Source organism: Hevea brasiliensis, chromosome 16 (assembly GCF_030052815.1).
Source record: "Hevea brasiliensis isolate MT/VB/25A 57/8 chromosome 16, ASM3005281v1, whole genome shotgun sequence".
Taxonomy (NCBI): Eukaryota; Viridiplantae; Streptophyta; class Magnoliopsida; order Malpighiales; family Euphorbiaceae; genus Hevea; species Hevea brasiliensis.
Genome location: NC_079508.1, coordinates 57,956,481 through 57,970,084, shown reverse-complemented (window position 1 = coordinate 57,970,084; position 13,604 = coordinate 57,956,481). Strand labels below are relative to the sequence as shown.

At 33.8% G+C, this 13,604-nt stretch overlaps 4 protein-coding genes across 6 annotated transcripts; 2 read left to right on the top strand and 2 right to left on the bottom strand.

The window, feature by feature from the left end:
• Positions 1 to 72: 72 nt before the first annotated feature.
• On the bottom strand, positions 73 to 3,505 carry LOC110672590 (probable prolyl 4-hydroxylase 10). 2 transcript variants are annotated; one of them, XM_021835395.2, is made up of 8 exons: positions 3,165 to 3,505; positions 2,999 to 3,083; positions 2,461 to 2,558; positions 2,288 to 2,385; positions 1,475 to 1,604; positions 1,194 to 1,381; positions 883 to 971; positions 73 to 452 (listed from the first exon to the last, which is right to left on the bottom strand). In XM_021835395.2, the coding sequence occupies exons 1-7, from the start codon at positions 3,359 to 3,361 to the stop codon at positions 898 to 900; spliced, it is 870 nt and encodes a 289-aa protein (XP_021691087.2). In that variant the 5' UTR covers positions 3,362 to 3,505; the 3' UTR covers positions 73 to 452; positions 883 to 897. The 2 variants fall into 2 exon arrangements, with proteins under 2 accessions (XP_021691087.2, XP_021691088.2); XM_021835396.2 differs by having other exon boundaries at positions 2,999 to 3,080; positions 3,165 to 3,504.
• Positions 3,506 to 5,570: 2,065 nt separating this feature from the next.
• Positions 5,571 to 6,863, bottom strand: LOC110672542 (uncharacterized). Its single transcript, XM_021835343.2, has 3 exons — positions 6,483 to 6,863; positions 5,971 to 6,110; positions 5,571 to 5,774 (listed from the first exon to the last, which is right to left on the bottom strand). Exons 1-3 carry the CDS (start codon positions 6,708 to 6,710, stop codon positions 5,633 to 5,635), a joined length of 510 nt encoding a protein of 169 aa, XP_021691035.2. The 5' UTR covers positions 6,711 to 6,863; the 3' UTR covers positions 5,571 to 5,632.
• A 2,616-nt stretch (positions 6,864 to 9,479) lies between these two features.
• LOC110672586 (DNA-directed RNA polymerase II subunit RPB1-like) lies at positions 9,480 to 11,759 on the top strand. Of its 2 annotated transcripts, XR_009144881.1 has the most exons (4): positions 9,480 to 9,979; positions 10,082 to 10,368; positions 10,798 to 11,066; positions 11,521 to 11,759. XR_009144881.1 is itself a non-coding variant. In XM_058138152.1 (3 exons), exons 1-3 carry the CDS (start codon positions 9,710 to 9,712, stop codon positions 10,988 to 10,990), a joined length of 750 nt encoding a protein of 249 aa, XP_057994135.1. In that variant the 5' UTR covers positions 9,480 to 9,709; the 3' UTR covers positions 10,991 to 11,759. The 2 variants fall into 2 exon arrangements, 1 of the variants encoding a protein (XP_057994135.1); XM_058138152.1 differs by having other exon boundaries at positions 10,798 to 11,759.
• Positions 11,760 to 12,388: 629 nt separating this feature from the next.
• LOC110672554 (uncharacterized protein At1g76070-like) lies at positions 12,389 to 12,982 on the top strand. Its single transcript, XM_058138438.1, has one exon. It carries the CDS (start codon positions 12,389 to 12,391, stop codon positions 12,980 to 12,982), a length of 594 nt encoding a protein of 197 aa, XP_057994421.1.
• The last annotated feature ends 622 nt before the right edge of the window (positions 12,983 to 13,604 follow it).

Here is a 13,604-nt window from a genome sequence, read left to right as displayed (position 1 = left end):
GAACCAGGCCCATGGCCGGGTCTAAGCACGCAAGCTAAAAATGGACAAGCATGGAATAAGAGGGAGAAAAAATGATAACAAAATGCTATTAACCTTTCGCAGAAATTTATTAATGGGCAAAACAAATACTTCCACAGACATAAGACATTTATTGTTGGCCCAAAAAAAAAAAAAAACAAATACAATCTCAGTTACAAAATCAAGAGATGGGTTTTTCTATATCAGCAACTCAAATGTTCAACATATTTCGGCTGTAACCATAAATTAAACTATTTTATCCTCGAGTCCAACGAAAAGGCTCCCATCACTGATACCAAAATTTATGGCAGTAACCAACAAGGCGCTCAGCTGTATACAAGAAGATTTACACATTTACTTGATGCCTGTTAGCGCTGGAGCTCTCTCTGTCAGGAGGGCCGAATTACAATTCAGATGTTGTGTCATACAATTAACTGCACAAAAGAAAAGCAGGGATGATAAGGGCCAAATGCGATTTTGCAGTCCACACAGCACAGGCAGAAAAACCTACAACCAAAATGCTTTAAGGAACAAGACTGATAAATATAAGTGGACGCTAATTGGCTGGATTGTCCACAAGAGTTTTTGACTTGTGAAGGAAACTTCAACACTGAACTGTAGCGTAGTCACTAGCGTCCTGAATTGTGCAACAAAAATTTACCCCCATAAAGCAACTTTGACCCTTTGTTTCGAGGGTTACGGCTTATTCAGTTTAAAGAGTGAAAATAATTATCATTATTGAATTAATGAATTCACAGGAAATTAAGACAATATGTGACTTAACCAAAACAATCTGTCAATAAAATGTCAAAATAACTATACAGAATAAGATTATTAACTCTCTATTTGGGAACTGATACTCACCTTTCAAACTATAGTTCAGACTTTGTACTCATTCACATGCATCCACTTGGTGGCTGACCACTTATTCCCTTTAATCACCGGGCAACCACCTGTAGATAATAATAATAATAATAATAATAATAATAATAATAATAATAAAGTCGACTCATCAATCATTTAAAGAATGGATCACTAAATTGAGCAAAAAAATGAACTTGCAGCTGCATGTAGCATATCCTCTTTTTTAATAATTTGCAGATGTGCTAAAGCATATCAGCACATATATAACTGAATCCTGACCATATAGACTGCTAACTGATAACTGTACCAACCATGCAAACTTGAAGGATCCAGAGAAGCATCAGGTTTCATGCTCCAGAAAAGCAGTGCATCACCCATCTTTGGTTTAACAGAAAGCCCTCCTTTTCCACATTCAGACAACTCGTTCCACCAAGGCACAGCACTATAGTTCCCTTTGGCAGAAGGAAACACTGTCTCACCCCCTTCTTCAACATCTGAGCTGCATGTAATAGTGAAAAAGAAAATAGTACAGAAAGAACAAAAGAGGAATTATATAATAAAATAAATTGGAAAAGAAAACACTCCCACTTACAGGTACATAAGAACAGTTGCTATGCGTTGACCCCCATTCTTTGTATTGAACTCATCCAAAAAGTAGTCAAAATGAGGCTCATATTTTTGCCCAACTTCATAGTGGAGAACTTGGAGTCCTTCCCCATGTTCTGTACATTGCATTGGCACAAGTAAGCCTATTGACTTGTATAGCCACATGACAAGAAACATCAAAATTCACACAAATCAGAATGAAAAACACAAATTACAAGAAAATGCAGCCTTTGAACAGACCCCTAATTTCTAAACTTCTATAATCTCTGCTTTTATTCTTAAACATGTGTTTAGATGAAGTCATCTACAGTATATCCCAGAACTTGGATTGAAACTAATCAACTCTGCTTAACTCCATTTGCAGTGTGATACATTTCATTTCGACTTTATTTTGATGACTGAGGCACCAAATAAAAAGGTGGGAGAGAGCAGCGATGCATTGCTCTTATTGTGGATACTGAAAAATCTGACTTTTTCTCCCAAGTGCTCCAAAGATGAGCAATTAATGTTACAATTAGCAGCACATATAACTACCTCATTTCTACAAGGTCACATTCACCTTGTCACTTTTGTCAGTTTACAAGATTGCACTTATGCACTTCAACAATTCCTAAATCTCTTACCATCCAAAAAGTGCCATTGATGCAAGGCATAAACAAACAACATTATAAGCGCCAAAAAGAAAAAAGAGTGGGAGTAAGTAGGAGAGAGGAAGTACAGAAAAACGGAAGGATATTTTATTGGGAAAACAACTGTCTGCAGTTAAAAAAATCAGAGAAATGGATCTTAAACTGCATACCTACAGGTATGAAGGTGAAATCAGCAATCCTTTTCTCAATTTCCCTGATCTTTTTATCACGACCTCTTGGAAGGAATGTGCCAGTGCTTGTTCGCACTCTGCAAATCAATAATTTGGAATATAAGCAAGATGATGAAAATAAGATTAAAGGAAAAGAGGATGAAAAATATCACCTGCTATCTTTACTCTTTCCAGATTCACTGTCAACAACTGTAGACTTTTGCATATGAGGGTTGGCAAGATTGATCAGGTAATCACATTCCTCTTTGCTCTGCCCAAAATAATCAACCAAATTTTAGTGGCATCACTTTGTTAAGAAATTATTTAAACTTAGATCAAAGATGCTAATCAACAACATTTCAACCCGAAAAACAAACTTGGGAGATTATAAAAAGCTTATACTGTGAGAGAAACAGGTAAATCAAAAGAAACCAATAATTTTCAAATACCTTCGTGGTTTAGACATTTCAGTACAAGAAATAGACGAATTTCTCGATTGCCCATTGAGCTGCAGATTAAATCATAAGGGGAAAAAAAAATCCGTTTGTTTGAAGTGAACTAAATAACAAATCCCATTGAATCGCATTGAACATGGCATGCTTTGTCAATCCCAAGACATAGAAGCATTCAAAAACTCAACTGAAAGCGCTAATCCCAAGTCATAAATTAAGTAGAAAATACAAAGGGAAAAAAAAAAAAAGTAAAACTGACCAAAAAATTATGATAGATAAAAGCCCGAGGCTCCCACGAGATCACCTCCGCCGAGGGCTCTTGTCTCCCATCATCTCCCTCACTGCTGCAATTATTCAAATAAATAAGGAGATCCCAATTCCAATTCAACAAAACTGAACTTAACATCACATCACAAACAGCTCACCTGTCCACTTTATTACGGACGATGGTGCTGAGATCGTTGGCTTTGCGAGAGGAATCACCGGAATTGCTAGGGACAGAGAGAATTCCGAGGGCAAGAAGTATGAGAATAACGAATGTGACCATGATGAGCATAGTCAGAATGATCGTCGACGACGATGATTTTCGAGCTGGAAGGCGAGAGTATCTTCCTTTCGCCATTGTTTTGTTTGAGCTTCGAAGATCAGAATTGGAACTGAAACATGAAAGAGATCGATTTTGGACAGACTGACAGAGATCAGACACAGAACTTGAGCAAGCAAGCAAAATTAGGGGACTGTCTTAACGTACCCGCTTTTTATTTAATTATTAATTATAATTTGATATCATAAGAATTTAAATTTTTAATTATGTTCCATGCATTTTAATATTTTCATCTTAATTTTATTGTAAATTTAAATTTTATAAATTTAACTTATTTAATATGTTACTTAATTTCATCAAGGATTAAATAATATATTCTTTTTATTTAATAATAAATATTATACTAAACTCAATTCAAGTAAGTCTTTATTCCAAAAATTTGAGATCGACTATATTAATTCATTTTCTCCACTCTAAACGATTTAAAGTTAAATACTCAGAAATATGTAATGCTTATAGGTCATATTTACTATTTTCCTTCAAGTCAATTTAGGTCTACCCTTTTTTTTTTCTATCATCTAATCTAATGCGCTCTACTTGTCTAACTGGAGCCTCCATATGTCTACGCTTCACATGACCAAACCACCTCAATCTCGCTTCTCTCAACTTATCTTCAATTTGCACCACTTCTACCTCTTTTCTAATGTTCTCATTATGGACTTTATCTAGTCTATTATGACCACTCATCCACTTAACATTCACATCTTTGCAACTACCATATAATATAACCAGTACAGTAAAATTTTCCTTTCAACTTATTGGGAATCTTGCAATCACATAAAACTCTCGTGACACATCTTCACTTCAACCATCCAATTTTAATCCTATAACTAACATCCTCCTCACATCCCCCATCTACTTGAAGGACTAAGCCGAGATATTTAAAGTGATTACTTTGGGACAATACCACTCCATCCAAACCAACTCCTTCCCTATCACCAGTTTGGCCTTCACTGAACTTGTAATGCATGTATTATGTCTTCGTTCTACTTAACTTAAAGCCCTTTAAATCTAGAGTACTTCTCCAAAGCTCTAGCTTTCTATTGACTCCTTATCTCATCTCATCTATCAGAATAATATCATTCGCAAATATCATGCACTAAGTAATACTCTCTTGTATATGTTTCGTCAATTCATCTAAAACTAATATAAAAGGATAAGAGCTTATGGCTGATCATTGGTGTAATCCAATTGAGATCGAAAAATCTCTTATGTCCGCTCCTAGTGTGCGCACAATAGTAATTGCTCCTTCATATACCTAATAGATACCCTATTTTATTTTAACACATCCCATAAGACATCTCTTGGAACACTATCATAAGCCTTTTCCAAATCAATAAAAACCATGAGATAGAAGTATCATGACGTAGTCAATGCTCCACAACTCTCTCTCACAACTTTGTAGTATGGCTTATGAGTTTAATTCCCCTATAGTTTGAGCAATTCTGTATGTCTCCCTTATTTTTAAAAATAGGTACTAAATACTCCTCCTCTATTCATCAGACATTTTCTTTGAGTTTAGAATCTTATTAAATAATTTAGTTAACTATGCCACTCCCATATCTCCCAAATACTTCCACATTTCAATTGGTATTCCATGGGGTCCACAGGCTTTACTCACTTTCATTCTCTTAAGTAAATGTAAATATAAAATTTTTATATTTGAATAAATTAGATATAAAATTTTTATAGTAAAGTTTATTTCTCATAATTCATTTGCTAATTTCAAATTTTCAAGTAAATATATTAATAATGGGCTCAAAAAGGATAATTTGTAATTAATTATGATAATATTTGGCTTAATCTTTAAATATATAAACCGAATATGAAATTATCAAGTGTTTCTTGTAAATTCATTAGATCATTAAGAGAATGATAGTGGGTTTGACAGCGTAGAAGAAGGGTCTATGGATCATTGGCCATTTTGTAAGATTAACCTAAATTTAAGTTAAATTATTAAAATTCTTCTCATAATAATTCACTGTGTGTCTGTTTCGTGTGTAAGTTGATTAAATATTTGATTTTATTAATAGACATAAGTAGCGTAATACATTTATACTGGAATGTAATGAAAGAAATTATACTAAATGACCTTTTTGATAAACACACTCTATTATATGTAAGCTGGTCTCATATGCTACAAGGCAACTTTTTTTTTTTTTTTCTGTCATTTTATAAATAACCTGTGGAAGTAGACTTATTTAGAAGCAAAACATCCCCAAAAGAAAAAAAAGCACAAATCAACCCATTAACTTCATAGCATAATGTATAGAAGCAACTGAAATGAGGCTAAAAGACCCCAAGAGAGGTCGGATAGAGAGGAGTGGGCTTAAATGAGAAACAATTTGGAACATAGTTGGAACTTCTTTTTGCAGGATCCATTGAGTCAAGGGCTGGTTGGTTCAAGTATGCATACTTGCTCTTGGTCCACCTGCACACGTTGTTCAAATTATTAATTATTTGATTTATCATCTGTTTTGTATAAAACATAATGGAATTAACTGTCATTATTTGTGGTCAAGATTTTTTAGAGACAAATAAAAATCCAATTTTGTTTCATTTAATTTCATGAATCATCATAAATGAAACTATATGCAAAAAAAGATAGGTAGAGAAAGTCAACTAACCAATCCTTTATACCAACACGCACTTCCTTCTTGTTTTCATCTTTTGTAGTTATGAGGGTGCCATTAGTGTTGCCCTCCTTAGCATCCTTGGTGCCATTTTCATCCTTCAAGGACTCTTCAAATTGCTTGTAGTCCTCTTCCTGCAACAAACAAACCTTCTGTCTCTTGAGCAAATAAAGGAAGTTTAAATTAAGAAACCCATACAAGTTACAAAATCATTTCTATAAAATTGTTTCCTTATAGAAAATTAAATTTAACTAGCTAAATTGAAAATAGACTGGTGGTTGCAACACTGTCAGCCCTATAGTACCCACAGATGCAACCACAGAGAATGAATCAGAAGCCTGCCTTTGGCACAGACTTCTATTGTAGGGTGAAAACCATTTACTTGAACAAATTATCGGCAACAAATACCAGGGTGAATAATAGGCTTAACAATAATTCTCAGTAGTGTTTATATAAATGTTCATCTGGTGAGTTATTAATCAGCAAGTGTGAATATGAGATCTTACCGTGAGATTGCGAGCTCTGACACGTGCTGCTGCCTTGATAGCAGCAAGGAGGTGATCCTCTTCCTCAAGGTGCTTCTGCCTCCAAAACTTAGCAATCTCTTGTTTAGTCACACTTACAGTGGCAGTTTTTCGAACCCAGAATCTTGGAAGTGGCAGTGGCGGAGGTGGGGGAATCGATGGTTTTGTTTTTGTGCTGCTATTTTCTGCTTCAAGATTTGTTTGCTTCATCCTTCTGGTTGATTCAATTGTCAATTATGTTACTACCAGAAGTATGAGACTACAAAAAAGCAAAGGAGACATCAATCAAGGCCATGAAGAGCTAATTCCATGACCAACCCTCCAGAGCTACTAATCCAATCTAACTTTCAATTGACTGGCAGATTGGCTTGCTAGTCAACATGCCTTGTTATTTGTTTCATCATTTATGGGAAGGTTTGGTTCTTTGCATATCAATAGACAGAAGTTCTTGCATTTGGCAAATGAAGAATTGGCTGACTTTAGGCGAATAAAAAATGACTGATCATAAGAAAATAAAAATTGACTGACCTTGGGCAAATAATATATTGAATGGTAGGTATAACTTAATATTCCAGTAAACTGACAAAGGTTAAGGGTGTGGATGCTCCAGAATCGTGAAACAAGTCTCTATTAAAAATGATAATAAACAACGCACACCCCCACCCACTTGGGCAGAGAGAGATGTCCTAGAAAGAAATCGAAGTTGCCACTTGCCGAGAATAATTTAAATAACCACTTCTAGGCTAAGTTCAATCTCATCAATAGAACAAGGTACCATCCATAGGCAAAAGGCAATCCAAATTCAAACACAAATGCTAAAAAAAAATATTGTCCCCCAAGTTTTGCATGAACTGGGCGGAGCTGCATTGGGAGTAGATGGGCCAAGGGCATGGGACCCCAAGCCCCAGAGCTTCCACCATCTTTAAATATTTTAATTAACTTTTTTTTAAAACAAATATATTTAAATTATAAATATTTATATAATATATAAAAATCTATTTATTAAAAATTATGAATCCAGTATAAATCACACTTCTTAAGTTACATAATAATTTTTTATCCATGAGGTATACTCACAATTATAATTTATATATATATATATATATATATATAACGGCCGGAGCTTCGACTCAACTCAGCCATTTCCTCTCCTAAAAAGTTAGTTCCACCGGCAACTTGAAAAACTATATGATATTTCTATAATTTCATATAAATTCTCTTATATAAAACAATAATTTAATAAGAAATAAACGTATACTTGAAGATCAGACAGAAGCTAAACAATCTGACAAGAACCCCTTAAGAACTAGGGGCTATCATTCATGAAGTTAAAGTCTTATTGATGCAATACCCTACTGTGGAAGTGTTTTTATAGTTTTTCGTTGTACGACGGCAATCAATTTAGAAGAATAATTTTTTTATTTTATTTTATTAAATATTATTCAAAAACAAATTTGAAATATTATTCAATTATTTTAAAATTTTAAAATTAAAATATATTAAAATAAAATTTTTATTTACCATTAACATATTTATTTACATTATTAAGAACTCTACATAGACTTAAAATTCATGTAAATTTTCATCGAGGCAATTTTAATTACTCCGTTATTTTTGTGAAAAATTGGATAAATAGGTAGAATGGCCAAGTCTGTCATTGAGAAAGTAGAGTAGCTCTCCTAGGTGATCTAATTGGAAAGCAACAATTAAGAACAGTGCTAGGATCAATCTATCTGATGAAGAATCAAGAGTTGCTTTTATAATCTAGTCTCAAGGACATGTCTCTAGTTCAGCTATCCAAATTGCAGACCTTTTAGATACAGATCCTCAGTTTGCATTCTCACCTGTCAAACATCAAAAACTTGGAAGAAGAAGAAGATTTGGCAGCTTTAAGATGACACAATTTCAAATATATAAACCTTACTAGACTACAAACCGCATGTCGCTACGAATATGAACATTTAGGTTTTATATATAAACAAACAGAAGTCCATATAATCACATATGTCATGCATCAAATATAAACGCCATTTTCAATATATAAAACGGAAAAGCTAAAGCACTGCATATTTTGGTAAAGAACAAGGGGGGTTTTGCGAAGACCAAAATTTCCCATAGCATTCACCAATCCAAAACAGATACCATATACGGTCCACAGGTTATTAAAAATTGACCTATCTGGTTTGATTGTTTTTTCTACAATGTCATTTATTGCATCAAAATATACAATGGCATCACTTCATTTATTTATTTATTTATTTTTTTGTGTAGACTAATCAAGAAATAAAATGAAATATAACAAAATCAAACCCAAAAACAATTGAAACCCGCAAGAACAACAGAGGCAGCTCAAATATATCATGTAAATTAAGTAAAGACACCAATTTCAGCAACAACATGATCAAGTCAAATAAAGCAGGCCATTCTAGGCGTCTTCACTCGTTGAATATGCAAATTTAAAATTAGAAAGAGAACAGGGGCAACACAATTAACATAACAAAAAAAATAAAATAAAATAAAAATTAAAAAAAAAATCTTGAAGAATTAAAATAATTTAAAAGAAAATAAAAATCACAAAAGTACAAAAAAAAAATCAAAATGTAAATTGAAAACAGAAAGTAATTTCAGTTATATTGATAGTTGATTTGTTGAAGAATAAAAATTAATTGAATACTAGATTTACGCCTTTGCGTTGTTGCAGGCCAATAAAAATGTAAATATGTCTTTTAGATATTTGTAATAAAATGTAATAAATCTATTTATGTAATTTAAATTTAGCAGTATCTTTTTTGCTTTTATGCAATTGTTGTCTTCGGAAATCAACAAAAATCCAGTATTAAATAATTGTCACAGCATTTAATTAGGTAAAGGTTTTTTTTTTTTATTAAATACTGAGGTGACTATCAATACGTAATCAAAGCCACTACTACCTGTTATAAGAGATGATGGCCAAAGACTGGTGCAAAGTATGTCATAAGAGATGATGGCCAAAGACTCGATCTTCGTTATTTGAAGAAAAGCAGTGATCATCATTTGGAGCTTGGCTACAAGGCATTATCATATATTTAAATGTTATTCTTTCTTTCACCTTAATTAGTTTTTTTTTTGTTTGTCACTTTTAATAAACTCTTCAGTTGTTGTTTCAGGTGGAGAGGCATTTGAATGATGGTGACTTTGTGCTCTTCAATCGACAACCCAGTCTCCATAAAATGTCAATTATGGGACATAAAATAAAGATTATGCGATATTCAACTTTCTGTTTAAAGTTGTCTGTTACTTCACCATATAATGCTGATTTTGATGGTGATGAAATGAATATGCATGTTCCTCAATCATTTGAAACTAGAGCAGAGGTGTTGGAGCTGATGATGGTGCCTAAGTGCGTGTCACCTCAATCAAACCGGCCTGTGATGGGAATTGTCCAGGATACACTTTTAGGATGGCGTAAGATCACCAAGAGGGACACCTTTATAGAGAAGGTGAGAGTTGGAGAGCAACTTCTAGTTCCTTTGGCTATTTTAGCTGTATATTTATCTTTTTAATGGTTGGACAGAAAAATGACCTTCATTGCTTTCATGCAGGATGTTTTTATGAACATCTTGGTGCGGTGGGAGGATTTTGATGGGAAAATTCCTTGTCCTGCAATTCTGAAACCACGGCCACTTTGGTCTGGAAAACAAGTTTTTAATCTTATCATTCCAAAGCAGATAAATCTTATCAGAACTGCTGCCCGGCACACAGATACAGAAAGAGGAATTATTACTCCGGGGGACATTCTTGTTCGAATAGAAAGAGGGGAGCTGCTATCTGGAACTCTTCGCAAGAAAACTCTTGGGACTTCTACTGGAAGTCTTATACATGTCATTTGGTATGCGATTCTGTATTTTCACACGTCCAGTAAAATATGCTTTTCTGCAGTTTCTTTTTGGGTACAACTTTTCAGATGTCTAGTTATAGAAACATGATTTTGAATCTGCTAATTTTACTGCCTTTGAAGAACTTTTGCCATCAAATCATTTGTTTGATTACCCATGCTTTTTGGCCCTGGGTTTTGGGTGTGTGTGTCATTTTTTTTTTGTTAAAGGGTTGGGGGTTGTTGGGGATGCTTCTCTGTACAAAATGTTTATTTTTCAGTTTTAATAAATGAAATGCTCAAATCCAGAAGAATAAATGATTATTGGCATGGATGGTTTTTGAGCATCTGATCTTATGGGAACTTGAGCTCAAGCATCCATTGAGAGCTGGATTTGGGAAAAAAATTGGTATGATGCTTTATGTAACGTGTTCATGTATGCAGGGAAGAGGTTGGTCCTGATTCAGCTCGCAAGTTTTTGGGGCATGCACAACTGCTTGTGAATTACTGCCTTTTGCAAAATGGTTTTAGCATTGGCATTGGAGATACAATTGCTGATGCAGCTACTATGGAGAAAATAAATGAAACAATTTCAAATGCAAAAAATGAAGTGAAGGAACTCATTACAAAGGCCTAAAACAAGGAGCTAGAGGATGATAGGAGCGGTAGATTAGATTAATAATTTCTTTGAAGAGCTTTGTTAGGAAGTAAAGGTCAAGTGTTCTTTAAACTCTTACTTAATCCTTGGATACAAAGTTGTGTACATCAACAAAATTTTCTAAAATTTCTTTCTGGAAATGTATGATAGCAAGATGGCTTTAGTAAAAATCTTCCAGTTGTTTTTAGTGCCTTCAAATGTTTTCCTGTTGTGAATGGAATGGTTGGGTACAGATTGTTTAGATAGATCTCCCTTTCCATGCTATCTTTTTTTTTTGTTTAATCTGTATTTTGTATTCTGGAAGTATTTCAACTGCTCAATTTTGTAATTAGCAACAAGTCAACTTCTGTTGTTCGCCTTTGTTCACTGTTAAATACTGGACAGAGCTTTCTTCTGTTTGGACCAGTATTTAATAGCTTTCCATGTTAGAACTTGGAATAGTTTGCTCATATTTTTAGGCAATAAATACTGATTTGTACTTTAATTTTGTTGCTTCCAATAAATTGCAGGGGCTGAACATGGATAGATCAAAAGCCAAGGATTTTGTTTACTATCCAGAGGCATTGGTTTCTTAGCTTTCTTCATATTACTGTATAAAACAATCCATTGAAGTGGAACAGAACTTTTTTGCGTTGTTTTTGGATATCTGCTACTTAACATTTGCATTTCAACTTCAGTGCAAATGAATACTCGTCAAGTAGGTGCTGACAAACTAATTCATTGTGTCATTATATTTTGTAACCATAAAAAAGGGACGTACAAGTTCCAATACAGCGTCTGGTACTTGCTGGCTAATTGTTGATTTAGAATATTCATTACCTTAGTAAAAATTTGAAAATTTGTTACTTCCTCATTCGTCTAGTGGATGATTTGTTTGTTACTCTTTGTAATAATTAAGCAACAGTACAAGGCCTAGTTTTCTGGCCAAAAGAAACTGGGCAGTGATGAAATGGCTAGTTCATTGAGATACAGTATGTTTTCTGTTTGTGGGGGTGTGATCAATTTTGGATGCATCAGTGTTTATGCAAGTAGTTAAACATGCTAGGGGGTAAGTGGCTCGAAGGTATGTTTTCTGGGATCCTGGAAAAAGCTACTCAATTGTGTGGCCTTGTTCTATCACTAGAAAATTGAAATGGTACAAAAGGAGAAGAAAACATGGCAGGTGCAATGCTCTCTTCTACAGAGGTTGCTTTCCCAAAGTCAACCAGAATTTAGCCCACGCAAATCATGTGCCTGACTAGGTAATTGTCCATCTATTTTATTACATTTAGGCCGGCGAAGAAAGTCAACTAAAGCCTCACTGAGGCTTCAAATTCTCTCTTTCTCAAACCTGAAACTCGATTTTCACGCCAATTCTTGAGAGGCAAGGTGATCTTGATGGGGAAACAGCAGAAATTTATAGGCAAAATCTCAAGCATTCTACCGAAAGCAGCAACTCCTGTGACCTTTCTGAGCCCACCTCCTAGTCCAGTTAGAACCAATGCTGGAAAAGGGTTTTCCAGTCCAAGAGTATCAATTATTCCAAAGGAGGTGCGGAGAAGAGCTAGGAGTTTAAGCTTTGATGCACGAGAACCCACCTCTCCTAAAGTTTCGTGCACGGGCCAAGTCAAGAAAAAGCAGAATAAGAAGAAGAAGATGAACCCCACAAAAATACCAAAAAATATGCTATGTTCTTGTACTGGAGCAATAGCGAGGATTTTTAGGAAAAAGCAACAAAGTGGGGAATCTGATGTCTGCAATAAGAGAACACCCATGGAAGACAAAGTTCCTTCCTTGGTTCATTTGAAACAATTAGCGAGTGGTCGAGGTGGGTTACAGAACTTTGACATGAAGGCTCGTGATGTTGTAGGGGCTGCAGATGGGGAAAATTTTTGTACAACAGATAAGAAGCTTCAGGATAAAGAAAAAGTTATTGCAGCCGCCTCTGAATCCATCATAATGGATGAAAAGATCGCTGCAAATCCAAGATAAGATACGTAAATTTGTGGAATAAACGAGCCATGTCTCCTATAACTCTTCAATTGTAAAATGAAGTAAGAGTTTGCTGCTTTAATACAGTTGAATACATTGAGTGTAAGCATTTCTTATTCTTGTAGGTTTAAGATAAGAGGGTTTCATGGAAGACTATAATTATGGAAGAAAAAAAAAATGATTTGTAAAGATTGCATGTATTGCAAAATTCGAAATTTATTGTGTGTTTGAATAATTTTAATATTTAAATATTAGATAATTTTATTTATTGTAATGTCTTAATTTATTATTAAAATAAGTTAAATATTCTGTCGTATAATATTTATAATAATTTATTTCATTTATCTGTATTATAATTATATTTATATTAAGATTAAATATTTAAATATTATTAACTAAACTTATAATCTTTTTACTCTCTATATTTTAAAAATAAAAGAATAATTAGATCACCTTTTAATCGATGAACAAATAATATTTGAGTTATATATATTTATATTAATATAAATATTAACACGACTCATTTATAATGTGTTAATGTAAATTATAAGTGATATTTGAAATTCAATATTATTTAAAAATAATTTAAAATGTATCTTATGTCTGTGTAAAAAAGTATCTA